This window comes from Etheostoma cragini, chromosome 6 (genome assembly GCF_013103735.1).
Source record: "Etheostoma cragini isolate CJK2018 chromosome 6, CSU_Ecrag_1.0, whole genome shotgun sequence".
NCBI classification, from domain to species: Eukaryota; Metazoa; Chordata; class Actinopteri; order Perciformes; family Percidae; genus Etheostoma; species Etheostoma cragini.
This window is the reverse complement of record NC_048412.1, coordinates 16834804-16862637: the sequence shown is the minus strand read 5'-3', so window position 1 is coordinate 16862637 and position 27834 is coordinate 16834804. Positions and strand designations below refer to the sequence as shown.

At 40.8% G+C, this 27834-nt stretch overlaps 4 protein-coding genes across 9 annotated transcripts in view; 2 read left to right on the top strand and 2 right to left on the bottom strand.

The window, feature by feature from the left end:
• The first annotated feature begins 270 nt into the window (after positions 1-270).
• nbn (nibrin) lies at positions 271-11353 on the top strand. The gene is made up of 17 exons (XM_034875252.1): positions 271-453; positions 821-942; positions 1369-1496; positions 1693-1852; positions 1952-2055; positions 2156-2273; positions 3446-3636; positions 3730-3830; positions 3933-4065; positions 4177-4376; positions 5583-5751; positions 5927-6587; positions 6732-6821; positions 7812-7952; positions 8564-8677; positions 8757-8806; positions 9520-11353. Exons 1-17 carry the CDS (start codon positions 423-425, stop codon positions 9551-9553), a joined length of 2547 nt encoding a protein of 848 aa, XP_034731143.1. The 5' UTR covers positions 271-422; the 3' UTR covers positions 9554-11353.
• A 793-nt stretch (positions 11354-12146) lies between these two features.
• On the bottom strand, positions 12147-18006 carry osgin2 (oxidative stress induced growth inhibitor family member 2). Of its 3 annotated transcripts, XM_034875253.1 has the most exons (7): positions 17577-17749; positions 15407-15502; positions 15166-15258; positions 14850-14986; positions 14572-14763; positions 14369-14460; positions 12147-14276 (listed from the first exon to the last, which is right to left on the bottom strand). In XM_034875253.1, exons 2-7 carry the CDS (start codon positions 15447-15449, stop codon positions 13094-13096), a joined length of 1740 nt encoding a protein of 579 aa, XP_034731144.1. In that variant the 5' UTR covers positions 15450-15502; positions 17577-17749; the 3' UTR covers positions 12147-13093. The 3 variants fall into 3 exon arrangements, with proteins under 3 accessions (XP_034731144.1, XP_034731146.1, XP_034731145.1); XM_034875255.1 differs by lacking the exons at positions 15407-15502; positions 17577-17749 and adding an exon at positions 17786-18006; XM_034875254.1 differs by lacking the exon at positions 15407-15502 and having other exon boundaries at positions 17577-17748.
• A 1264-nt stretch (positions 18007-19270) lies between these two features.
• On the top strand, positions 19271-25326 carry gtpbp10 (GTP-binding protein 10 (putative)). Its single transcript, XM_034875256.1, has 11 exons — positions 19271-19477; positions 20835-21066; positions 21572-21765; positions 21925-22016; positions 22530-22674; positions 22765-22838; positions 22938-22990; positions 23213-23320; positions 23440-23517; positions 23688-23811; positions 24170-25326. Exons 2-11 carry the CDS (start codon positions 21034-21036, stop codon positions 24382-24384), a joined length of 1116 nt encoding a protein of 371 aa, XP_034731147.1. The 5' UTR covers positions 19271-19477; positions 20835-21033; the 3' UTR covers positions 24385-25326.
• Positions 25327-25397: 71 nt separating this feature from the next.
• adam22 (ADAM metallopeptidase domain 22) overlaps positions 25398-27834 on the bottom strand; it is a 53096-nt gene continuing 50659 nt past the window's right edge. For all 4 annotated transcript variants that reach the window (XM_034875247.1, XM_034875248.1, XM_034875249.1 and 1 more), the window contains one exon: positions 25398-27834. This exon is cut by the window's right edge and continues 396 nt beyond it. The gene's annotated coding sequence lies outside the window, so the exon portion shown is untranslated.

Here is a 27834-nt window from a genome sequence, read left to right as displayed (position 1 = left end):
CATCATAATCGTTTGTCAATTATATTTTGATTTATTATTTTTAATATGCAAAGTAACAAAGGTTATCAAATGTAGTGGAGTAAAATGTCAAATATTTGCCTCAAATACAAGTACAAGTACCTCAAATTATACTAGGTAGCCAGCCTATTTTGAGTAAATGTACAATGCTACAAATGTACAATATTTCTTTAATAAAATAAATTTGCTGTAATTTGTTAGAGACCATAAAGATTTTCCAGCCCTTGATGACTGAGGGTTAAGACTTTTATTTTGAAAATACAGTAACGGCGCACAGTTTGTACGTCACACGGTGGCGCGCTGAGTCCACCTTGTTGACAATTGTTGTAAATTGTCTAAAAATGTTGCCTTATTTCTGACTAACTGGTGGGTTGAATATATGCAAAGGCCACAAGAACAGTAAAATGTGGATACTGACACCCCTGGAGGCTGGAGGTAACTTTTTATCGTTGTGGCTTACATTGTGACGCTAGCTTTACACACTCGCGGGTTAAAGTTAACGCCTGTTAACGTTAGCTGTGTTATAGAATGCGTAACGTTATGATAAAAAAAACAACAACAATTTACGCTAAAAGTAAAAAGAAAATAAGAACTGTTCTTAACCGACCGAGGCACATGAAAGCAATTTGGGCTTCAGTATCTTGCTCGAGGAGAAGCAGGATTTTAACAACTAATCTTAGCCGACCCGAATCATAATTTTAAAAGTCACATGCACTCAATGTTAATAGACGAGTTTGTAAAACCAGCAGTTATTGTGATTTTTACATTAGAAGGTCAATACCTCGCCTCCTGTCACACGCAGGTGAGACCCACTATCTCCTCTCCAGTAAAGAGTATGTGGTGGGGCGCAAGAACTGTGACATCCTCCTACCCAACGACCAGTCCATTAGCAGGGTTCACGCGCGTCTGACTGCTACTGACCACGTGAGTGACACAACACATTGTTCTGCAAAACTATTTAATTATTTAATGTGTTCAACAGACTCTGCACTGCATCATATGTACAATACATTCCATGTCAGGGCTACTGTATGTTCATGATTATGTGCAATGCCATTATCACAAGAATTCATATTGGGTTTTTGCAAATGTATGTATTAAACAGTTTTATCAATGAATAACATACAGAAGCCTGCATTTCTCTGTAGCTGGAATTTATATCAAGTGGCAAAGCGAGAATCCTAGTGAGTTCCATCTGCATGTTAATGCAAAACTGTACAACATGACATTAAAACATGTAAATGTCAAATGGACTGCAATTGAAAGGTTGGGTTTATCGTTGAGCCATGAATAATTGAACAGGAAGATGGAGCAAGGTTTGTTTGACTGACTTATACATTTTAATCCTAGTCCCTGACTTTAAAAGACACCTCCAAGTACGGTTCATTTGTCAACAACCAACGCTTGACAGAGAACACACCAGTGAACCTGAAGTCAGGGGACAGTGTTACATTTGGGGTTTTTCACAGCAAATTCAGGTAAGCAACTTAAACAATATCCGGCTAGTTATGTTTTGTATCACAGATTTGTGATCACTAAGTCTGACATCATCTTTTACTTTTAAATGCACCCACACCTAAATTTAGTTCCACAAATTCAGAAAATGATGAATGCAGCTAATAGGAATTTCATGTTACATTATGAATCTCCTTTGTTGTCACATCTTCACATTAGTGTGGACCATCAGAAGCCTGTGGTGTGTTCGTCGTGTTTGGACAATGATGGCAAGGTGTCACTCTCTCAGGCCCTGCTGGCTTTGGGGGGAAAGCTGGTCAACAGCTGGACTCAGGACTGCACCCACCTGGCCATGCAGTCTGCTAAAGTCACTGTCAAGGTCAGGAGGACTAGACTTTTGTATTCTCATTAGGGGGATACATGTGACATGTTTGTCCCTGAAAATGTGTTTAACGGTCTTCCTTGTTTTCCTAATTAGACTATTTCTGCTCTGCTGTGCTGCCGTCCCATCGTGAAGCCACAGTTTTTCTTAGAGCTCAGCAAAGCCTCTCAGCAAAAATTACCCCCTCCGAAAGCCGAGAGGTAAAAAACTGTCCATCATTATGTATACACATTCACACTGAGGATGGACTGAACATCAGAGGCCACACTGAACCAAACACTATCCGTCATTGTTTTTAAGTTTCATCCCTGAGATTGATGAGCCCAGCTTGAAAAGAGAGGACGTTAACCTTGGAACGATTCCAATTCGCAAACAGCTTTTCACCGGGAAGACCTTCATATTCCTTAGTGCCAAACAAGTATGTTTACTTCTTTCTTTGTGATGAACTAATATTGTTTTCATGCTCTGCAAACCCTTAGGTCACAGAATACGAGGGTTACAGGTGATCAGTTATTTGTGCTCTGCAGTTGTCCTCCTTAGTCAAGGATAACACCACACAGAGAGTTATAGAAATAAGCACTTGTTAAAGGCTGTATCACTGTCCATTCCCCTGCTTGTTGTTCTGTCATTAGCTTCAGAAATGATGAAAAGTCACTTGGTTTTGTCAGCGTCTTGTTTATCAGTTGAACATCAGTTGCCAGGCAGTTGGCAGCCGGACATCCTCCGGGGGACTTACTGCTTCAGTGGAGAGCCCCGGTTTTAAAAGACCTGCAACTAACTTGTTTTACAACAGAAAAGAAATGTAGAATTAATGTATCTATCTCACTGTTTTTTCTCTGCCACAGACAAGTTAGTTCATTATAATTTACCAGAGCACAATTCAAATTAAGATGCAATTAAAACAGATTAATGAATTGACTTTTATTTTCAGCAGTTGACCATGTCTTTCCTTTAGAGCATGTGCATGTTTTGAAACCAGCAAACCTATCTGCTGATAGCTGGTGGCTAATAAATGCTTATTTTGATGTAATCAAGACCAGTGCTGCCTCGAAAAGTAGTTTCTGTCGTGTTCATTTATAACCTCAGAGACCTGGGTGCTGATAAGTAAAGAGTGCACTCGAGGAAAAATAATCTCCTACACTGATGAAAAAGAAAAGGACATAAAATAAGAAAGTTGAAGAGAAGAGAGACCTTTAGATGCTGCTGCATTGTTTATTGATCTATATGTGCATGGTCATTATTTTATGCATTGTACTTCTAGTATGTATATAAATTGTATTTTTATGAAGTAGGTTTTATTTTCCATCTTATTTTCCATTAGTTATAGCATTCTATCCCTGTTTTCTTATATTCATTCTATGACTATTTTACCCTTATTGTAAAGCACTTTGTCTTCAGAAGAAATGCTTTTACAATAACTAAAATATGTATGGATCGCTCCAAGGTTTGAGCTTTCAGTTAGCCTCGGATGAGGAGAAATATAAGAATGTTGTTGTCAGAAGACAAGCAGTCCCTCCTGTCTCTCTCTGATCTGCTGTACAGATAAAAAGTCATGGTTGTGTAATTCCTGCTTTTCAATGTTGTTTGCAGCACAAGCGCCTGAGTGCAGCAGTGAGTTTTGGAGGTGGCCGGAGCCAGCTACTGGAGGAGGGCTCTCTGCCCAGGGATCTGCTGGAGTCTCCACAGAGCTGTGTGATTGATATTGCGACAGGCAGCTCCCAAATTCTACTTCCTTCCTCTTCTACAGAATGGGCACACTCTGCGAACAACATTGTTAAAAGGTTTTCACAAACTTCTGAGTGTTTGGCAATTCATTTGTCAAAGTCATGATTAGTGAACACTTCCAAATGCTCTCTCTTTTTCCGCTGACACAGAAAAGGCCTCCGAGTCATCATAGAGTCCGAAATTGGTTTGGCTACCATCTATGCTTCCTGTGACAAGTACTGCAATCCATCCAGTCTAACACCCGAGTCAGGTGGGTAACCTGACAGAAAAGCACTGATTGCAGTCTTTTATTCTTTCAGTCTTCTTTCTTTTAAATCAGTTATCTTTGATTTTCTTTCTATCTTTGTTTTAGATTCATCACCCAAAGTTGGACCCAGAATTCCAAGTGCTTCCCTATCACAGGGCGTGGCGGTGGATGAGACTGTTTTACCTGCAACATCTCAGAACATCACAGCGTATGCAGTTAACACAGAGCCATCACAAGGGTACCGACAATCACTCAGACACACATTTTCATATGTGTGAAAGTTGTCCTAACTTTTCATTCGTCTGTTTGATGAGAAGGCCTGTCTGATGTGTGAAATTGTATTTTTCAGGACAGAGCTATGTAAAGGAACAGAAGTGACAGCTGTAGGGGAGACTCCTGACCACAAGCAAAACCATAACAGCAGTCAGCTCCGTGGATCCAAACCCGCAGCTCTCAAGACGACCACTCAGTGCATCGTGGCTGATACAATGAGCTCATCGTTCAACACTGTAGAGAACACGGCCTCACAGAGGAAGAAGCCTGAGACAGGTAGCTGCATGATTGAATCAGCAATGCACCGATCTGTCTTTTCCTTTCTTGATACCGATTCTGATACCCAATGTCTGAGACATACAAACAGCATCCAATATTAGTTCTCTGTTATTTAATTTATTTGAAATCTGTGTGAAACAGATAAGATTTTTCTTTGCAACACAACATGGAGCTTTGCTGAATGGACAAAGCATTTCTTCTCAATTGTAATTGTTCATAAATAGTTCACTTAAACAAAAGATGCAGGTACTATACCTTCTTTTATTGTTTAATGATATTTGTAGTACATTTTAAATAGTTTGTTGTTCTGTTACACATCATATGACATATATTAACAATATATATATTATTGAGCCTTAAGCATGATTTATGCTTCTGCGTAAAATCTATGCCGTAACCTGAAGTGCCCCTCCCTACACGTCCCTTGGCCGTGGCTTGTCAGCGTTGCATTTCCCCCTACTTATTTCGTGGTTCTTCTTCTCTTTAAACAACATGAAATCAAGGAGAGGGTTAACTGTTCATGCTAAAGATTTCCCACTGTGTTCAGAAAGCAAAGGGGAGACACTTTTGGCGTTTTTCCATCACTTGGTACCTGCTCGACCCGCCTCGACTGCTCGCCTTTTTTGGTTGTCCATTTTGAAAGAAGTCCCTGGTACCTACTTGCCAACAGGTAATAACAGGCACCACAGTCATGTTGAGCTGAGTTGAGCAAAGCTGGTACCATGTCATGGAAAAACGCCATATGTTTCCCTCACTATGCCTCCTAGAGTTGGCACTTACTCAGAAAATAATCACCAACACTTTCTGACTCGCTCAACCACACACTCCCCACACACACATGCTGGCCCTGCTAAATCAACGCACCCACCAACGCACGCAAGTATAAACTTCAGGCCACGTAGCCTTACGTAGGCCACGGTGATAGCTCTGTGTGGACCTTCAGCACAATAATAAATCAAGCTTTAGGAGTATGCTTGTCAGCTGATTTTGGTACTTTGGTACAGAGCCAGGCTATGAGTTTCCCCGTTTCTAGTCTTTATGCTAGGCTAAGCTTGCGCAAAGCAGGCGTAGGGGAACAACATGAGAGTGGTATCAATCCTCTCAGCGAGTGAGTAAACTGTCACTTTAAGGCACTCATAATAGGAAACGTTAGCTGCATGCCTGTATGCTGTAACCAATCAATCATTGTTTTTACACTTTCAGGTGCAGGCAGTAGTGGTATTAGGTCCCAGCCATCCCTTCCCAGTGCCAGCGATGGCATGAAGAAATTCCTACAGAAGCAGTCTCCTCAGAAACAAAAACTACCCGCACAAGCTTCCCCACAGAAACAATCAGCTCTGACCAGTTTCTTTCAAACAGTCAACAAGAAGAGGTAAACACCAACTCCTTAAAACGGGTAAAAGGACTTTATCAGTGGTACTGCATGTTGTAAGTGCACTAACTATACAAATTCTTTAGCCAATGACAATGTACATACTATCACCTGGCAATAATATAAGTTAAAAGTCTATTCCTTACCTTTCTCTTTGTTTCACCCTGTCATCAAGGCCTTTGGAGGATGAGCTCTCCTCTGTCATGTCAGAGTCAAAACGGCCTGCACTGGAATCAGCCATCAGCATACAGGCACCAAACACTTCAGCCATGTCTAAAGAAACATACTCACGTTCAGACAAAGTCCCTGTAGCAGCATCCCAAAATCCACTGGGGTCCGCAGCTGATCTTTTTATAGGGCAGTCAGACAGGGTCTCCCACACTGTCCAGAAAGAGCCACAGAGTAGAAAGAGGAAGGAGATGGAGGCAGAGATACAGATGGATGAACTGGAGTCTCTTATGTCTGAGGATATGGACTTCTTCGATGAGCAACCTGCAAGTAATCAAGGCCAGAAAGAACAGCTAATAATGCACAGCTCAACTGAACAGAAACAAGTGTTAAATACTTTTGAGGCTCCGTCTTCAAGCAAGAGGCAACGGCTCCCCCCAGAAGAAAATAGAAAGACCCAGAGGCCGCAGGTGGGCCTGGAAAAAGAGTCAGCTGGCCATAAGAACCAAACATCTGAACAGTGTATTGTCTCCATCAAGACAGAGCAGGGCCATCCTTCAGAATACAGGACAACTAATCATGAGTCCAGCAAATCTGCAGAGGCGTCATCTGCCAGTACAACTCAAGACATACAGCCTTTTGACGATGATGATGCGTCTTTCATTGAGGTGAGGACAGAGGATTTGCTGTCAGCTTTCTTTTTTGCACCACTAATTTAGAGAAAATAATTTCAGACTGTCTCAGCACACACTTAGTTTTATAGATAATTGTTTCACTGTTACTGCACATTTTCACATTTTGTATTCCTTTAGGATTTAGAACTACTCACTGCTGATATTTGCCAGCCTGAAGAAGAGACTAAGAACCCTCCAAAACCTGTTACGATTAAACAAGAGGTCCAAGTAAGTTCTGTGAAAAATCTTTCTCTCTCTTTCTCCCTTGGAATAAGCTTCATTTCAGTCTGTACCTAGATGCTTTTATTATCTAGCTTTGTTAATTTGTCAAACTTGGGATTTTCAATTAGTCTCTTATCTGCTTGGGACAGATAGGAAGCACTGGACGCATCAAAGGCGATACAAGCACCTACTATTTCCTGTGGCTACAAATCACCAGTCTCAATCCCCAGATTGTTAGATTCACGTCAGCTCACATCCAAGAACTCATAAGAGTGGCTAGCCGGTGTATTCATAGAGCTGGTAACATTTGAAATCTCCCATATGCAGTGTGATCTGAAACCACATAATAATAATAAAAAACAAAACAAATTAAAATATCCTTATCAAAAATGTTTAAATATCTTATGCTTATGTTAGAAAAGCAGACATCAGATGGTGTATAATCAGAGTCTCTTGCTCTTAAATATTCATATTGGTAATTGGCCCCATGAATCCAGTATTTGTCAGCTACACAGCATTGAAAACCCATCAGGATTCACCGGAGAAACTGTGTGAACTAGGGCTGGGCGATATGGAAATAAATCAACTATCGCAATATTATTTACCAAATACCTCTATTGATACTGCAACAATAATGTAGTGTTAACTGTTGGTGTGTTCACAAAGAATTACACAATGAGATTTTTGATAAATAATCATCAATAATGTGGATATAATGATTAAGTGTGTAAAGGTAAATAATTGAACAGTTACAACAGTCTGGTAAGTTCAGAAAATTACATAACTTTATTGTTATGCAGCCTTTAACACCAGGAAAAGACAACACTTGTGTCCAAAATCTAAGACGATATCTAGTCCCATATGACGAACACCATGTTATTGTTGTATAAATCACTTATGTTGTGTTTTTATATACTCTACAACATTATTCTTTGCTAGAAAGAACAATAACTGTCCATCAGACAAATGTTGACTTAAAAATGTGCTGTTTTGCAGGAGTCAAAGATTGATGATGACCTTCCTAAAAAGCTGGTGTTGGTGGAGTTTAGATCTCTCACTGTGACTGCACCTCCCAAAACCAAACCACAGAGGATGCAGAGCAACAACTCTGCAAAGAACTTTAAATGTTTCCGCAAGGTCAGACTACAATGCTACTAACACAACAGAAACACACTGTAGAGCCTCATTCATAATTCAGGAACAGCACTTTATAAAATGTATTTACAAATTATAAAACTCCTAAGAAGCTCTGTTGTGTTTTATTCAGTTGTAGTTGCATTTGTGCCAACAAGAGATGGCAAAAGGGCTTACTTCCCGTACTCAAGTAAAAGTACAGATACCTATGTTAAAAAATACTCTGGTAAAAGTAGAAGTACTGATTTAACTTCTTTACTCAAGTAAGAGTAACAAAGTACAGGTTTGGAAATTTACTTAAGTAAAGTAAAAAAGAATGTCAAAGCTCCCTGGACCAGACACATGTAGACACATGTAGACACATGTACTAGAGAGCACGCTGAGAAACTACAGTGGACATGGAGAAAAGGCTCTTTATATGCCATTGGCTACATTTTAAATGGATGTCTGCCAACAGGCCTAAAACGTGTAGCTTATTGATTGTGACAGAGACTGGGACTCCAGGTTAATTATCTGACCCAGTAGCAAGATATGAATTCAACAGTGATTCTGTGAGAAGTCTGTATATTACATATCTCGATTTTAATTTTCATGTAAATGTCCTTGTGGGATAGGTCTGCGCGCCAGGTGCCATGGGCTCATCCCATATCATTGGAGGATCTGATCTACTGGTTCACAACAGGGGCAAACACTCTGATCTGGATGAATGGCTGAAAGATGCAGCGGAGGTACTATTGTCACTATCTCTCTTATCTGTGTGTGATCTGTCTGAACCTTGCATTCCTAATTGGAGTCTGTTTGTTTCAGGAAGAGCGTCAGAGCAGACGGGACGAGAGTGTTGGAGATGATCTCTTTAGGTGAGAAACTGGATTTCATTTTCTGTAAGATGTGTAGTAACTTTGTTGCCCCCTAAAAAAAAAAAATCTAAAAAAAAGATGCTGCCGGTACAGCCTCTGTCATTATAATCAGATGCAGACATTAGATAATTAAGAATTATGGATATGGATCCACTGTGTAGCTTCAGTTTAACCAATCAGAATTTAGTCATTCTTTCGTCACAGTGGTTGCCAGGGTAACAGAAGTGATGTAAGCTGGCACTGCCGTGTGTGTGTGTGTGTGTGTGTGTGTGTGTGTGTGTGTGTGTGTGTGTGTGTGTGTGTGTGTGTGTGTGTGTGTGTGTGTGTGTGTGTGTGTGTGTGTGTGTGTGTGTGTGTGTGTGTGTGTGTGTGTGTGTGTGTGTGTGTGTGTGTGTGTGTGTGTGTGTGTGTGTGTTCACTTATTCATGCTCAGCCAGTCATGCGTATCTGGGGGACAGACTCTGCTGCTAAGAAAACAATCCGGGATCTTTTGGTAGGTCGAAACCAAGTTTCCAGACATGGTTTATAGGAAGCCTGTTTGCTTTGAGCTGTTCAAACACTGTCCCCGTTTTACAACCCTTAATTTGGTCTGTTTTTATTGTTTGTTCAAAATGCCTCTGAGGACATTAAGGAATGATCCATGAGGGATGTTAAAAGCCCGTCCCAACATGGACAGACCTATGAGATGAAATCTTGTCTGTGTCTGTCTTTAGGTACAATCCCACCAAACTAACCAGGAGAAGATGAAATACCTTCATCTTAACGTCATCCAGAGGGAATTAATTTCAAAAGGCGCAGAAAGTATGAAATCCAGAAATAGTTGACAGATAACTCCTGATATCTTTATTTCAGCTACAATGCTTCATAACTGCTCAAATGTTCAGAAATGTTTGTCATTGTTTCGTATTTCTGTTCTACCTGTGCTATCTATCCATACATGTCACTAATCAAGCCACTGGCAGCGAGCAATGTAAGTAAACAGTCTCATGTTCAGAGATTTCTCTCAGTTTTATTTGTCAATGATAAAAAATGTGACATACAAAACAATAAAAACGCTTCAATTGTACAAGAGAGCATTTCAACTCTGCATGCTAAAAGCAGCTATCCCTTGGTTTTAAAGTTAAGACCAAATGTGTTTCTTGGTTTTAGCTATGCTAGAAACTTAAGAGGGATTCAAGTCGCCGTTTCTTAAATGATCTCCTATGAGCCTGCAGGCACTTTTACACATCTGAAACTGTTCCGATAAGTTGCCATCATGCAACAACATCTATGAGCCTTTCTGTACAGATAGTTGAAGCCCATCTGTCCATTCATATTTAGCATGTAATGTGGAAGTTTAAACACAGTTCTTTACATAAATTGCAGTGGGATTATTTTGCTTATTATACTGAGTACTGGCAAGTGGCTTTCTAAAATTCATACAAATCTGTACTAATATGAAAAGTATGTGGATGGACACACAATAAACTTGTTTGTGCTTAACTAAGCAAGCAGATTGTTCTTGGAATTGAAAGCAGTGGACAGTTGTGTCCAACCTGTGTCCAGGGTCATATTTTTTAGTTTCCTTTAAGTAAATTTAAACCAATAAGAGTGATCTCTACTATTAAGTCACAGAGTTTCTGCAGTCCTTAAATGTTCTCTTCCCACATCTGTTCTTGTAGCACTTTTATGTCTTCTGCTCACAGCAGCTGCTGCTAGGCAATCGTTCATGCCTGCATGCATATATTACTATTCATATCAAAACAATATTCAGAAGTCAATGAAAAAAGCATCAAGGCAGAATTCAGCTAAAATTCAATATTTAACACATGTAATAACATTTTCACTAGTTTAATAGGATTACTAAAACTTATACAGTAATGTGTTAACTATTAACTTCGTTAGTGGAAAAAGTAATGTGACTACAGTAGCGCTTTAATTTAGTAGTTACCCCCAACACTGACTCTATCATATTTTATTGAAGGAGGCAGAAGAAAAAAATTCCCTACACAGGGGTAAAAGTGTCACATCGCAATAAACAAACCATGAGTTGTGCAGCACACAAAACAAATTATGCATATGGCATCACACTCTTGCAGACAGTGTTTAAATGATGAAGAAAACTACAGTAAAAAAGGAATAGATTGCTCCGCTCTCTTATTTGACACTTAACCAAATATTGTCTGTTTGCTTCAAAGCCGTATTAAAAAATGGAAGAAGAATTTTTATCTACACACATGTATAGTTGGGTAATGTGAAAAAAAATTAAAGTCCTCATGTTTAGGACATCACCTGCTTTGATGTATTTCAGAAATAAGTATGGAATAAGTCTGACTTGGCAATTCCTATGTAGCTGTGTGCCATGTTTCACAATATTTCACAAGAGAAACACGATATGGCTACAGTGATAGACAATAAGGGATTTACATATTGCCCAGTCAGGTAGATTGAATAGTTCTAAGATGGAGCTTAGATATTAGCCTTTGTGAGGATAGCCACAACATGCTAAAAAAAATGGCACTATGTAATGATCAAAAATACAAAGAGGATACTAAGATATGGTTTGCTTAAAATATAAAATTATTAAGATTTTAAAAATGGGTTTTCTGCAAGTTTTCTTTTTTTTGAAAGCCTGTTCTCTTCATGAGTGACAGACAAAAAGAACAAGAAAATGCGCACAAGTGTTGTAATTGTTGCGTTTAGATAAATGTATTGCTATGGCAAGAATAGTATTATGTTTTCACTATATTGTTGTCATGATGTAATTGGCAATTGTTAAGTTTAAAAGGACCATACTGGTATTTCTTGTGCTGCTAAAGAACCATCTCGGTAAACACCATGCCCATCTTTATTTTGTCTAAATGTATCATTGTTGGTTAGGACAATTTTTAGAATGTGTTGATTTGATGAGAAGTTTACAAGTCTCATAATGGAAAGTTGGCTGCCAAATGGAAGAATGTTCATCTTTCTGGAAATTAAAAAGCATAATTATCGGTATTGCTGTTTTGAATGCAAATCTAAACAAAAATAAAATCTGCCAAGATGTTTAGCATTCTAATAAATAAAAATGAAGAAAATATTAAACTCCAAAGTGATCCTTTAAGACCATATCTTATGTCAGGAATTCAAACATAGCAATTGGTGTACAAGAATACATTCAGATCTGCAACTGAAATTATTTGCATAGAATCTGGAAGCAAATAAGAGACATCATTATTTGAATTTTAACAGCCACTGAATACTTAATATTGAAATTTTTAGTATTTACTTATATTGAAAGTCATGTATTTGAATTTAATAGTTCTGAATTAAAATTTCCTATTTTGCAATTTCAAAAGCTGAACTTGAATATTTTTTTCCCCAATGGTCACAAATAACGATCTTAAAATTCAAGTTTCCAAATGTAAAAACAACAGATTCAGGTTGCTCAAATTCAGATCCAAAAATTCAAGATGAAATGATTCACATCCGGGCTACCCAGGACAGGATAGGCCATCAAGCCTGATCGCAATTAAACCGAGGACTTGCCTATCAGAGCATAGTCTGCCAGTCATGTGATCCAAGGAAGCCTTTCAGTCGCACTATAACCAAAGCAAACGTTGAGATTTATAAAACTTTTCTTAGGTATATGGCTCCAGGACCTACAATAGCAGCTAAACAAATAATCCTCTGAAGTTAAAAAGGTAGGCTCAGAATAATCAGTAGATTAAGATTGTTTAGCAATGAACTTGTTGGTTTACACATTCCGAGATAAATCTTGTGTGCGTTCACTATTACTAACACTCACCACTGCGGGACCACAAATTGCTCTTGCAATTGCCCCTAACTTACATAACCATAGCTATAAATTGCATTGAGAAAGAGTGCAGTTGCCTTTAGTTTTGAGCATAAAAACTAAAATACAACTTAAAGTATGATGTGATATGACACCAATTTAACTGGTAGTAAATACATTGAAAGACATATGGTGAACGAATAAATAACCCTGATGAAAATAAGGTCCCATTCAGTTGTGAGGTTACAGATTAACTAGAAAACATTGGCACATATAGCTTGGACTTCTGGGGACTTCTTTTGGAGTCAGACAAGACTCTTGAAAGCTGTGTTTTGTTTCTTCAGAAACTAATTAGTGTACATCCATTGTCTTTTTGGTCTCAGAAAATTGTATGAAATGCCTTTAGCTTTGATGAGAAAACGCTGCCTAAATGATTAAAACATCCTCCTTTCCCCTTCATCTTTTACATTAGTTGGTAGGAGCGCTTGAAATCTGCCCTACGACCAATGTGTACGGCTCTTCATCATATGTTTTCAAATAAAGTTATTCTCTCCATTGCTGATGAGCTTCCCTTTCTTCTTGAGTCTCTTCAGTAGACACGAGGCAATGCCTAAAGCACCACCTTTCAAAAAGCGAACAAAGTTGTCTCCCACCAGCGGGCCCATGGCAAACAGACCTGGCTCCTTGGTACACTCAAAAGTGTAGGGGTGGATGTCAATGGGGTTCTGTGTGCAGGAGATGGGTTTTGTTGGATCCTGACCAAGGTACTGGCCCTGACCCTTCAGAAAAAACAAGTTTGGATTAGTCCCAATCAGCACTAGGGCCATGGAGATCTTGAAGGCCTTGAGGGAGTTGTTCCCCTGCAACAAACACTTCATGTCAGACTGGAAGGACACCACCCAGTGTTCGGGGAAACTAGTGTAGTCAGGAAACAGGCTGACACTGGGTTTACCAGCCATGTTGCCTGCAGCAAGTTGGGGCTTTGGGCACATCTTGGCACATACTGAAGAGGCGATACTTACTGCCTGGGGTCTGTTTAAAGCAGAGGAGGAAGCCACATTTGTGTAGGTCTGAGAGCACATCATGTTGTACACTTTGTGGTACTCTGGGTACAGGGTCTTGGGCAGCTGTTTGAAGATAAGTTCTGGGTCGTCCACGCTCTTACGAAAGACATGCAGCACTCTGATGTTGCTGTTAGAAGCGCACAGAACTGCATCTGCAGCACTTAAACCAGCACCTACGATCAAAACTGGATCAGAGTTCATGTCCAGTTTTCTACGGCTTACAGCCAACCCCAGATCTGAGATGCTGTGGAATACAAATGGTAGGTCCTCACCCTCTGCACCTAATCGAACCGGTGAATCAGAAGCACCGGTGGCCAAAACTACGTTCTCAGCGAACAAAGAGAATGGCACATGAGTGTCATTCTGCAACTGCTGGTATCCCCTTACTTCCCAGAGAGCCCCCCCTCCTCCATTGTTTAGACACTCAACTCCATTTCCCTCAAATCCTTCATTCCCACCATCTCCCACCCCTCCATCTCCTTGATCAGTGTGCCCATTTTCCAGACCTTCTCCTTCGTGCCCCCGGCAGAGTTTCTGGACAGAGGTCACGTAGGTGTTGTCAATAAAATTCTTTTGGAGGCCCTTAAGCTTCACATAGTTACGGTAATAGGATGAGATCTCTTCTGGGGTGGCTCTGTCACTAGTGGCATCCCTAGAGAGAAGAGAGGGACAATTAGGAAAGAAGTAGCACAGAGATAAACCAAGACTTTAGCCATGTCGTTGCTGCTGTCAACCTCTTAGTACCTGCGTTTCCCATTGGTCAAGTCCCTGTAGTTAACCCCTGGAAGCTCCATCCAAATGCCAAGACTAATAGTCAGCATGGAGCCTTCCATTGCCTGAAAAAAAGAAGAGAAGGTTAGAGGAGAGTGCAATTTGAGAGAACCAAACGATTTAAATAAAATATGGATAATTACAAAAGCTGGGGCAGACTAAACCTTGTATCTTACATGCCAAGCACCTCCAGGCGTTGCCCTCCCCAGCACCAGATGAGGGATGTGATGCTGCTTGTCCCTCCTCCATTGAAGGACAGGGGGGAACTCAAAGCCAAAGTCAGCATTGGGGTGCAGAAGTGTGTCAAAAAGCACAGCCACAGGGTTCCTTGACCTCCCCTCAAGACCTTCACTCAAATATTCCAGATCCTGCAAAAGAAAAATAGTCCCTATCATGACACACCTGAGTGAATGGGATCATGTGTACATGTTCATGGAATTCCTAGGTGTTTTACCTGTTCAGTGATGGATAGGTGCTTTGTCTCCTGCAGTTTCCTGTATATGATTGGGTTTGGGTGAACAGTTGCTGTATCTAGGTAAGGTTTGTGTCCACTCAGCAGGTAGGACAGACAAATTCCTGATGGGCCATTGCCTAAAAACCACCCCAAGTTTGAGAAATGGTGGATTAGCATCACAAAGAAGCACACAGCCTTTTATCACAAACAATAGATTGAGAAAGACACCTTTAAGATTGTGTGCAAGACTTGGGGCCAGTTGGACTAACAATGTGCAACCTTTAAAAGGTCAGGAGGTTAGGAGCAATGTGTTTACCTATGATGACCACGGGAACAGTGGGTGGGTGATCTTGTGGCAGAGTGGTCTCTTCCAGAAGAGGCATGGCTGCAGCCTGGGCCAGAAAGAGCACTGAGGAGCAGAAAGAAATGAGAAGAAAGTTCCTGACAATTCTGTAGCTGTCCCTTTGATAATCTACTAAAAGCAGAGGCTTGTTTGTGCTTTGTCCCCCCAAACTGCTTCCATGTTTATGGCTCAGATTATTTAAACAGGTTCAAACCGGCTTGCTGTCTTTGTGTCTGCCAATGTTGTTGTTGTCTCATGTTAGCTTAGATCCTGTCTCCATCCACCACCATCAGCTGACTCACACAACGCACTAACCGGGGGGGGGGGATGTTATTCATCCTGTTATTGTGCTCCCATACACAGCTACTGGCCTCCATGTCTGTCTGGGGCTTCACACACGTGGAAACACCCCGCCAAAACACAACGTGCCCCCAGCTTTTCTCTTTGCCGTCCCGCCAACGTCTACACACCCCCTGTCCTATCAAACATGGCCCGGGGCATGGCTAGCCTGTGTTAACCCCGGGGCCGCTTCCTAAACAAAAGGGAGTTCTAATCAGATTTATATAGGCTTGGGTCTGTTGTGAAACGTTGCCGTTGAGCATGTGTAGTGTGTAACGCGCCAGTGCCATTGTGTGCCCAATGGGCAGTAAATCCCCCTTGATCACTTCTCTGAGTGGGACCTAATCCCACTGGGCTTGTTTATGTCTTTACCGCCCCTTTCAACAGCAGCAGGATGAGAATGTGGTGCTGGCATCATGACAGAGCTCCTCCTCTTCTCATACCCACCCACCACCACACAAACTCACAGGCACTCCCGCCAAAACATTACCCACTATCCACAGCAAACCGTGCCCACTTGTCCCAGTTTCATACTAACCAAAACAATGGCCACACGGTTTTGTCTTATAGCCCAAAACTCTGGCTTACGTCCCTTAACCCCCCCCCCCCCCCCTCTGTCTCCCTGCTGCCAATGCCAATCTGCCTAATTTCACGTGCACCCCTCCCTCCCTCCCCGTCTGACCTGTCTGTAATCGGTTGTCTGTGTGTTTACAGTCAAAACAGTTTTTTTTTTTTGCTTGAACTTTCACTTCACATGAAAAACAGTGTGTATCACAAAAGAATCCAAATAAGGTCCAAATACTAGCTTTTTAAATGTATCCTGTGTGGTATTCAGCAAAAACTAAGATTATTTAAACACAGAGCAGTAAATCATCTGGACCTTGAGTCTGTAAATAAAGAAATATATATGTAGTGTCTGTTTAGGTTGTTATTTAGTCCCCTGAACATGCAGCTTGTTTTATGATTACATTATTATTATCTGGTATCTACTATTACCTTAATTAAAGTGCCTTTGACAGATGTAAATAGTTCATTCATAGTTCAAGTACATTATCCAACAACAGTCCTATACGGTTGAGATTATGGTGACAAATACAGGACAATACAAGGAGCATATTTGTGCTTTCTTTAGCCTATAGCCTACTGTTGTTGTTGGGTTTTTACAATTTATTAATCTCCATTTAACACAAAAGTTAACAGTTACAATCATTCAAAGTGCTTGAAAGTAAAACACAATCCACAACTAAAATGTGACAAAAAAAGATATTGATGCTGATTTTTTCTGTGTTGTACTGGCTTACTGCCTTTTTGGCGCCACATGTGCAGCATGTGTAGAGAGGATGGGCCATACTTTTCTAGAATAGTGTACTGAGTATTGTGGGCAATATATGGAAAACAAATTAAACTTAATGTTAAACACTTGTTCACATGGTGGAATAATAAAAGCCTTTTACCATTAACATGGAAACTATACTTAAATGCGTTTCAATCACGATTGCTCTTTTTTTCTGACTTATTACAGGCTCGGTTTTAAAGGTGTGTTTGATTTTCACAGGCCTACAACTACAGCCTCGTGTTTGCAACTTGAGTTCATTTGTATGCAGCAAAATTAACCTCAAACCAGCGTGTGTGTGCGTGCAAATGTGTGTTTAAATGAGGAATGCTGGGAGCAGTGAGGATGAGGTGACTGGGACCGCAGACCAAGTCTTGTCCACAGAAAGCCTGTGTGTGTGTGTGCGTGTGTGTGTGTGTGTGTGTGTGTGTGTGTGTGTGTGTGTGTGTGTGTGTGTGTGTGTGTGTGTGTGTGTGTGTGTGTGTGTGTGTGTATGGATGATGTAGCAGTCGCTCCACCATCATACTTTATCCTAATCAAACCTCAAAGCTCAAACCTCCCACTATAAACTCCTGACTCAGAGCAGCGGTCCTTGCAGCCTGAAGGCACAATGAGCACATGCGACAAGCGGCTATGTCACCATCATTGCATAATTTAGGTCAAACACACTCACGGACATCCTCAACAATCGGCCAAGAACACGATCTCTTACCGCACTGTGATGTATTTCTCTATGTCCCAGTCGCGTCCTGTTATCACGACCCACGGCTGCGTTTCTAACCGTATAAATAGGCAGACACCGGTGGGAGGACCTATCCAACTATCCGGGCTCCTGCATGAGATAATAAGCCAACCTCTCTCCCGTCATCACACGCACGCGCACGCGCACACCCACACAAACACGTATACAGGCCTACTTACCTAAGTCCAGTTAAATTCGAGTAGTCCTGGTTTATTTAATTCTGAACAGACAATAGCATCGCCTAAATGTCGCCTCAAAGGTAAGCTAGATATTCTCTGTGCCTTGATGGCAATATGCGTGCGTGTGTGCGGGCGTGCGCGTGTGTGTGAGAGCGAGAGAGAGAGAAAGAAAACCGGGTCCTGTGTTGTGTCTCACTCTGCACCGGCAGTCGTGCGCGTGTTCACGGAGAAAGAAGAGAACCGGAAGATCAGAGCATCTTTCAGCATCCTCGCAGCGCAGCAGACACTCTGCCGTTATCTGAGTGGGGTTTAGGTGGAGAGTTTTATTTTTAAGAAATGCATTGACCAAATCTAGTAGGCTACATGTTGTATTGTCCCTTTTAAGGTAGGCTTTAATTTTGTAAGTAATTTTGAGGCAGGGGCCCCAGTCTTTGGATGCTTTTATATTTAATTTAATTTAATTTAATTTGTTTATTACACCCCAATGGGGAAATTACTACACTACACTCTGTGTACACACTTTTTGTTAGTACTCACACACAGGTCGGAAATACACACACATGCTCAGGACCTATACATGCAGAGATGTCAGAGTGAGTGGGCTGCCAGCTGAGCCAGTGCCCTGAGCGGTGGGGGGGTACGGTGCCTTGCTCAAGAGCACCTGGCAGTGCCCAGGAGGTGAACTGGCATCTCTCCAGCCACCAATCCACGCTCCCTACTTTTTGGTCCATACAGGGCCTTGAACCAGTGACCCTCCGGTTCCCAACCCAACTCCCTACGGATTGAGCTACTGCCACCCCCAAATATATACCCCATTATGACCTCATAAGGAGCAAGATCAGATGGGCAGATCGGCCCATCTGAGCTGTTAAAAACCTCTTAAAGTGAAATTTTCATGCCATGAGACCTTTATAGGTAGGCAAATGCTCAAGATCCAATCGCTCTCTGTTTTATAAACTGTAGTCTATTTACGTCCTTTAAAAGTTATGTTTGTTAATGCTATGTCCCAATGCTTGTCTTCATTACTTCGTTTTGTGTTATTTTCAGTTTTCAGTACAGTGAAGCCAAAAACAATTTTCCACATTTGAACCATTAAGTATAAAGTAAAACATTGTAAAGGCCTGTATATATGCTCATGAGTACATTAAGACTGTATACAGGAAAGATAGCACCAAGCACACCCGTCGCTGTGGGCAGGCCATAGGGGGCCAGGCCCGCCCCCCCAAATGCTTGTACCCTCCCACTTGAGGCACAGATCTCTTAAAAAAAATACTTTAATTTTATATAATCATAGTTGTTAACTTTGTGTTGCATTCATGTTGCATTCTTTATCATTAAAACATTAAAAATATGAAGAAACACTGGTGTGATATTGTTTGATTGATGGGACTATAGACTTTAACAGCCTATCACGGTCTTACTAAAAAGAAAGGTTAGGTTACGTGTGTGACGTAGCCTACATCAGTGTAGTCGCTCAACAGTCACCAAGCATTTTCAAAAGCTGGATGAGTTTTCGCCGGCTAACTCGCTTCAGTTTGTCATCATGGATATCCATAAGTGGTTTAAAAGCCCACCAATATTGTCCTCTAACAAATTGGATAGGACACCGATGCCTCCTGTTGTTGTAGTTGGAGTAGGAGACCCTGGACGACAGTCTGAGCCTGATGCTATTAGCTCAGTGGAGCCCGACAGGTGCGGCTATTGTAGAAATGTTTATCAGGATCAATATTGTTCTACATTTCATGCAGTTTATGTTCATTGAGGTCAAATTATTCTTGATTCAAGTTTTCATGTGTATGTGGGATACTACTTAAACAGTCAGGTGATCCAAATTCACCAAAGTTGTCATCTTCCATGTCATGAAATGGAAAGGAATAATCCTTATCAGGTCTCATTGTTGTCTCCATTCTGTAGTGCAGTTAAATCAATTAGCATAATTTCCACGTCATAGATTTATCGTAGTGCAGATTCATTTACAACCCGATCTGATGTCATTGATAACTCAATCACTGCACTGCTGCGTTGCTAAATGAAGGAGACTTCCCCAAATCTTGGAAATTCCTTATTTGCCCTCTCACGTCTAGCAGGTTTGTAATTATATGGCTGCTGGCCTTTCCACCTCTTCCACATCCAGTCAGTCACCGTAGTTCTAGTTCTAGGCTAAGACTTTGCTCCCCAGTATGACGTCATTGCCGAATTGACTTAATAAACCCGCGAATACCAAAAATGACCAAAAACTGACATTAAACACTATTTGGAGACAATTTTAAAAGTGGAATACATATCTTGAGTGCTTTTTGTACCAAATAATCAACAGTGGTGGTTAACTTGCAATATGGGCTTTAAACTCTGCTCTGTGTGCACGCGCTCTCCCGCGGCCAGGGGATACAAATCTTGGTGGGAATAAATACATTGGCATGACACCTGTCGGTTCAAAGTGTCCGCGAAATCTGCGAATTTAGTGCGAGTGCGCGCGCGTGTGTGTGTGTGTGTTTGTGCGTGTGGTGCGTGTGTGTCTCATGGCAATGCATATCCATCTGTAGACTGCTTTAACAATGTTTGAGAGATGCTTCTGTTACATCTAATGTATAGTCAAGTGTTTTATGGACATTCATAACATTGCTTCTATGTGTGGTGTAGGCTATAGGCTACCTAGTCATATTGCTGTTGGTGATGTTTAACAGTTAAACACACGTGATGACGTGCTGCGCGAATAGATAATACGATTATTATAAACATACGTAGGCTACTGTAGGCTAATAATAATTGTGCCCTCCCATGCATTTCATCTGACCCCCTTAGGACTGAGGTCTGGCACTAAGTCATTTTGATAGGCATACGTTTTGCACCTGACAAAATGACCTACCTTCAGTCCATTTCGATATTTCACACCTCAGCAATTTTATTTGATTCGTAGCTCAATCATTCTGATGGAGCAGCTGATCTTGTATGCACAATTTGCCATATATTAAAAATATTAGGTAAAGGTAAACTGTAGTTGATCGGGGGATTTAACATAAGTATTCATGAACTTTTTCTGTATTTACAGGGGCCATAACCTCACGTTTATAAATAGTAAAGGACCGGGGTCTCTGCAGCTGTCACTCACCCTTGCAGAGTCCCGCCTCTTTTCCCTTATGATCCAATAAGCTGGAAGGAACCCAACGCTTCCGGTTCTTCATACAACATGCCGATTAACCGCTAGCTCAATCAACAACACCAAACTGGGGCATTAGACGCCACTGAAGATGGTCCAGTTCAGTAGAATATGCTTCCGGAAAGTAAGTAAAGTGTCAGACATAATTTTAATCTAATGGAAAAATCCTACAGTGTGTAGGTAGCTAGCTGTGTGGCAGGCTCTTGCTAACTGCTGTCAAAACATCATCATTGACTAACGTGTTTTCACACTTTTATGTGATAATTAATGCGTAAACAATTATTAATTTTCTTAAGCATGGAAACTATTTGTTGGACATGGAAATAGACTTCATTGTCATTGACATTTTGTTTTGTTAGCTAGTGATTTAACGCCTAATGTTTGACAAAAAAGTCTCAATGTAGCTTCCTTGAGCTTTCAAATGAATCCGTTAGCATGCACGCTCAGTAGCTGTTATGATTTAATCAATCAGTAGCATTTTTAGGACTCCTCGCTCATGTTGGCTTGAGAGTTAAACATTAAAAATCTTTAGCTTGGAAATAGCAGTATGCCAAGATGTTCAAACCCAACGTAACCATCGATATATTTTGATTCTCATCACTGTAATGTCTATTTTCTGCCTCTTGCAGTATGGAAACTTTGTGGATAACCTCCGCCTATATGTCCGTGGAGGCAGCGGCGGTATGGGTCTACCCCGGCTTGGGGGACAGGGAGGAAACGGGGGAGATGTTTGGGTGGTAGCTACAAAGAATATGACCTTAAAGAGGTTCAAGGACAAATACCCCCAGAAACGTTTTGTAGGTGGAGCAGGAGCCAACAGCAGGTTTGTTTCTATATATACACAACCTTAAGTTGCATTGTAAAGTGCCAAGTAAAATATCTGTTATTTGCTATTATTCACCAATCATTGACATCAGCTGATGATTTATGTTCGTCAGAGATCCTCCAACATGTTGTATAACAGATGCTAATTTATCTACAGTGTCCGAGCACTAAAGGGAGAGAGAGGGAAGGACAAGGAGATCTTGGCACCTGTTGGTATCACAGTCACCACTGATGATGGCAAAATACTTGGTATGTCATACTTCTTTGGTATAATACCTTCCCTATTTTATATAAATGCATGCGCAGCATAGTCGGTGATGCAGTTTTAGAATAAAGCCCTTATTTTGTTTTGAGGTTAATTTATTCGTGTGGTTAAGAACATCATAGGGGCGGCTGTGGCTCAGTGGTAGAGCGGTCGTTTGATCCCTGGCCCTGCAGTCCCATGTCGAAGGGCAAGACACTAAATCCTGAGTTCCAATCCTGCGCCTTCCGAGTGTAAATGTGCATGTGTGAATGTTTATCTGATGAGCAGGTGGCATGTTGTACGGCAGCCTCGGCCACAGTGTATGAATGTGTGTGAATGGTTCCTGGACTATGTAAAAGCTTTGAGTAGTCATTAAGAACTCGCTAAGAAGTTGCTATATAAGAACAGTCTATATCACATCATATGGCATAAAACATAGAGTATCAGAAGTCAAATGGGAGTAGTCTATTGATTTTTCAGTAAAATCAAAAAATGTTCAACCCTCCCATCTATTCGAGGTGACCTGAATGCTGAGGGTGATCGTCTGATGGTGGTGAAAGGAGGACATGGAGGCTCCTACCACTCTGCCTTTGAGCCCAGTAAGGGCCAGGCCAAAAACCTAAGACTGGACCTCAAACTCATCGCTGACCTAGGCCTTGTTGGGTAAGATCAGAGAGAAACATGAACATATTGGTTAATTTCAGCTGAGATTCACTTGAATATCTTTTTTTCTTGGTGCTAATTCACCATCAGGTTCCCAAATGCAGGAAAGTCCTCTCTCCTGGTTGCCATGTCTAATGCCACACCTCAGATTGCCAACTACGCTTGTGAGTACATAATACTACACATATGTACAAACATGTACCGTACTGTCTGAGTTAAATAATTCTTCAGGTCAACATGCCAACATATTTGTTGTTTCACAGTCACAACTTTGAAGCCAGAGATCGGCAAACTGATGTATAAAGATTACAAACAGGTATGGTAAGGCTTATTGGTGTATCGTCCTTTTTAAATGTCCGTTGGTGAAATTACTAAAATAGTTGGGTCCTTGTAAATTCTAGAGTTTGGTCTAGACCTACCGGTACTCTATCTGTAAAGTGTCTTGAGATAACTCTTGTTGTGAATTGATGCTACAAATAAAATAAAATTATTTACTTTGGCTTTTCTCTTTGAGTGGTGCTCTTGTTTTATTTGGTAGATTTCTGTTGCTGATCTCCCAGGCCTGATTGAGGGAGCTCACATAAACAAAGGCATGGGCCACAAGTTCCTAAAACATGTGGAGAGGACCAAGCAGCTTCTGTTTGTGGTGCGTAGTGACAGAAAGTGCATAAGCGGACACCTACATACAGTATATGTTTGAATGTGGTCAGAATTACCTGCTGATGAAAATGGAGTTTGATGTGGTTGTGCTTTGTGTGGCTGCAGGTCGATGTTTGCGGTTTCCAACTGGCAAGTAAAACACCGTTCAGGTCGGCCTTTGAAGCTGTTCAGCTTCTTACCAAGGTGAGAATGAGGATTTGAAAGACTCAGAATTTATATGAATTTTGCAATAGCGTTCTAATTTTATCTTACCGTTGTTCTTTCACTTGACTCCGGATCTATCCACCCCACACACCCACACCATGTTTGTATTTTCTTCTTCATCCTCTCCTCCTCTCACCACGGCATTCAAGGAGTTGGAGTTGTACAAAGAGGAGCTTGTATCGAAGCCGGCCTTACTGGTGGTGAACAAAATGGACCTGCCTGATGCTGAGGACAAATTAGCAGAGCTGAAGGACCAACTCCAAAACCCAGACGGTGAATTTTAATGTTTATTCATTAACTTTATAATTTTCTTTACTGCTGATGTTTACTTGCATCTGAATGCAAGTTTTTTTTTTCAATGTGAGGATAGTTTTGTAGCTGCAAATCAGTTTGATCTACTTGAGTGATACAAAGGTGGAGTCAGAGGATGTTAGTCGTGTACCAGTTTAGATGAAAACAGGGAAAGAGCTAACATTGGGATCAATTGCAATAATTAAGTGTTAACAGATATACAAAAACAAAAAACAAAGGTGCAGCATTAAAACATTCATATTGGCTGATGAGAACAAAAAACACAATCCTTTGTATTGCCTGTATCATTATTATATTCTGCTGTCTTACCTTCCTGCAGAGTTCTCTGATCTGTTGCCTGATGACATGATACCAAAGAACTACATGACATTCAGACACGTGGTTCCTGTCTCGGCCTCCACTGGGTTTGGTGTCGACACTTTGAAAAGTTGCATCCGGGAATCGCTTGATGAAGACGCAGCAAAGGCACACGAAGCCATCCATCATGACAGACTGCAGACACTGAGGTTCCCCTCACACAAGCAATTTTCATAAACACGGACAGCATGTCACACATTTCAGCAGGAGCTGTAGTGTACGATGTCAGATGAGTTGTTGTCAAAAAAGTATAAAACTAGTTGAATGGCACTGAGAAACGTGACAACAGAAACTGCGGCTTCAATGCAGAGCTGTCCATGGAAGTGATGGAAGATGATTTTGAGGTTTCACAAGTTCACTGTAACTTACCAATGAAATGTTGGTCAAGCAAAAGCAGTAACCGCTGTAGTGCCAGATACATTGGCCCAATCCCAGAGTCAGGTCACCAAAAGGGAATTACCCACAGTACCATGTAGACAATAGGGAATTCCGGTAGTTACAAAGGTAAACAGCATGACATACGGAACAGAACTGACCTGTTTATCCAGCATGTAAAACAAGCAACAAACATCTTAAACATTTAAATGTATTAAACATCGCCAACATGATCTTGTGAAGTGCTGTCTCATTTATACCTTCTTTGAGCCCATGTGGCCTTACACACTCACTCACTTAGCAACTAAGATCAATTAAGTCTGAGTCTTAAATCCTCAGGGCTCACTTTGGGATTATGGCCATTGAATTATACAGAATGTCCTGCACCTTTGAAAGAAGAGGAGAGGTGCACCAGGTGTACTCACCAGTTATATCTTGTTTCACCTGAAGATAAGACCTGAAGATTGTATTTATTTTTTATTGGTGCGCTATACATACATACGGTGTATGATCCGATACTAGATTTCTCTTTTGTTCCAAGTTTAAAAGCTTTGAATTCATTTTTTATTTAAGATAACGTGTCCAGGAATAACTATGGCAGTCTGCCGTGACTTAATGAATGTTACCGGGAACACTGATCTTATTTAGGGGATAGTATTATAAAAGTAAGTGTTAGATTAGTGTGTCCCAAGTGTGTTGCTAATTTACTCTATTTTAATACAAAATAATAAAGTCAGTTTTCCAATACACCTGTAGTGTTTCTTTTCATCTACAAAAAAATCTGAAGTTCTTAGAAATGTCAGCATAGACAGATGTGTTGATGAAAGTTTTATTTTATATTAAATATATTACAATACTGAATGATTAAGAGGAAAAATATGGGGATGGATTTTTGCATTTTCAGTCTGTACAGCATACAGGCAAAATTAAAATATAAAAATAAAAAAAGACAGCAACTGCAGTATTTAGTTTTGAACTAGTACATTTGGGGTTTTCAAGGTTCCTGCAGCTGATGAGTCTTGCAGGATGGGACCACATGGTTGAGACTGGGTGGTACACAAATACATTCAAGTCTCTGGCCAGTCAGAGACAGACAGCCCATCTGTGGGGACGTTTTGCCAAAATCGTCCTGTCAAGATCTGTCAGTCCAGCTGTGTGCGCAGGCAGATACAGTAGATATGTTTGGAGGATTGACCGAAATCACTGCAGCCTGCGTGGTCCCATCCTCAGTGGAGAGTCCTCAGAATGTAGTACAGTGCAATGTCCATGACACCAGGACAAATGTCTCGCTGTAGCACACTAATATGATGTCAAAAATATTACTCAAGAGCGCTGAGATAATGCTCTCCACAGCCTCGGGTAGCCCAGGAAGGTTAAAGGGCCACGAGACACTGACCACTACTTTAAGAAGACCAGAGCAAATAAGAAAGCTCTGGTAGAAGGCAAATCATGAGCCCATACAGGTCACATTTACAACATTACAGTATGTGTGTCCAATCCTTTATATGATACAGATTATCACATGCCAGAGAAACGGCCACTCCTATTGGCCCCAGGACGAATGTGTTTCAAAAAACTGTTTTCATTCAAACTCAACACACATAATTACAATAATGCACTAATGCTAATGCATTAACTTTTGAATTGTTGCTGTACAGAACGCGGAGAAAAAAAGTGAACATTACAAAGGTACTTAATAAAAAAAGATACTAGTAGCAATATTAGTCTAATATTGTGACGATCGTATTACCTATACAGTCATAATGCGTATAGAAATTAAAAATGAACGAGTACCCACTGGAACAAAACCAAACAGTAAAATGACAAACAGAATGCCTTAAGACAACAATTTCTACACAAGGTAGAACAATGAGTTGTAACTATACACAGAACTTTCTCTTGTGGAGTGATCTGGGACTAGTTTTCAAAACAATCCATCTTAAACTGCTATACTGGCATGACATTAGCACAAAAACGGTTTCCAATCATTTAAAACCCTGCAACTTCCTCCCTGTCCCACCTTTGCTGACGGTGTAGCCTGTAGTACACAAACTTTTCAACAACAGCAAATAGGCAATGAGGGGTCTTTCAGTGACATTCCTTTTTCCTGTCAAGGTCTCACAAATAGCCTACCAGAGAAATAATTTAATTATAGAACTGTCATGCTGTTGGTCTTCACAAGCTCAAACAGCAAGCACTGTACAGCATAGTTGATCATTTACAAGGCTAAATATCTCAATCGTCACAGCTAAATCCAAAATGCACGTTTCAATTACAGTGTCCAAATTCCTCGCCTGAGCCGGTGATCAACCGCACTCACGCTATCACTATTCTCACATTCATCTGAAATGGGAGCAAACTGGTCTCAAACATCTAAATATAGAATCAGGGAGAACTAAATATATCTCATCATTATCAATGGGAAATTTCAAAAAATCACCATGAGTGAAAAGAAGTACGTCTATAACTACACCCAACACACGCAACACACCCAACACATTCCCTTCATTTCACTCAGGAATGGCACATGAAACTATGTAAAGTTTCCTAAATAATACTCAACAATCTTAATTGGGCACAATCAACATCTTAACCATGCTGTCAGTCATTACTGGATGTCTGTGTATTCCCAGAGATGGATGAAAACCAGTGCTAAGATGAAATAAAAACACATTTACATTCTGCTGTGGATAGAGAACGTCACACAGGAAAAAAGCCAGAGGGAGGAAAAAAAATAGAATCACAGTCAGGAGTACAAGTTTGGGGTCTCTACAGAGATCCGCATTTGTGTCTACAACACAATACAGCAGGAAGAGACGTCTCAATCTTTCCTTTTTCAACATAAAAGCAAAACATACTTTGTGGGTTTTTTCACTGTACATATTTACACACGCTCAGACAATCCGAGGGGAGGAAGAGCAGGGCGGGGTCAGGTTGGGTTCATGTCATCGGTTACATAACTGGTAATACAATATAGGTTACCTATAGTGGAGGGAAAGGGTCTACACAAGGTAAAAAAATCACTGCCGCCTTGCATGCTTTCCTCTCAGATCAGACCACTGTTTTTCTCGTCTTTTCAGTAGGAGGAGGTTGCTGATTAACAGGGTTGTCTCATGCATACAGGGTTGGAGTTTCTACAGTGATTCACGTGCGTCAAAATGTCTCAACAAATCCAGAGATGCAGTTTGATACGATGACCAGCTCCTGGCTCCACTAACCCTTTTAGATAGGAGCTCAAAACAGCGAGGGGGG

Excerpts from the sequence above, each read along its gene's own strand:
- nbn (XM_034875252.1), top strand. The coding sequence starts at position 423 with ATGTGGATACTGACACCCCTGGAGGCTGGAG. Across the intron at positions 2,274-3,445 it reads TATTCCTTAGTGCCAAACAA|CACAAGCGCCTGAGTGCAGC; the intron begins GTATGTTTACTT and ends TGTTGTTTGCAG. Across the intron at positions 5,752-5,926 it reads CAAACAGTCAACAAGAAGAG|GCCTTTGGAGGATGAGCTCT; the intron begins GTAAACACCAAC and ends CCTGTCATCAAG.
- osgin2 (XM_034875253.1), bottom strand. The coding sequence starts at position 15,449 with ATGAGACAACAACAACATTGGCAGACACAAAGACAGCAAGCCG. Across the intron at positions 14,764-14,849 it reads ACCTATCCATCACTGAACAG|GATCTGGAATATTTGAGTGA; the intron begins GTAAAACACCTA and ends TTTCTTTTGCAG. Across the intron at positions 14,277-14,368 it reads TTGACCAATGGGAAACGCAG|GGATGCCACTAGTGACAGAG; the intron begins GTACTAAGAGGT and ends TCTTCTCTCTAG.
- gtpbp10 (XM_034875256.1), top strand. The coding sequence starts at position 21,034 with ATGGTCCAGTTCAGTAGAATATGCTTCCGGAAA. Across the intron at positions 22,675-22,764 it reads GCTGACCTAGGCCTTGTTGG|GTTCCCAAATGCAGGAAAGT; the intron begins GTAAGATCAGAG and ends ATTCACCATCAG. Across the intron at positions 22,839-22,937 it reads TCAGATTGCCAACTACGCTT|TCACAACTTTGAAGCCAGAG; the intron begins GTGAGTACATAA and ends GTTGTTTCACAG.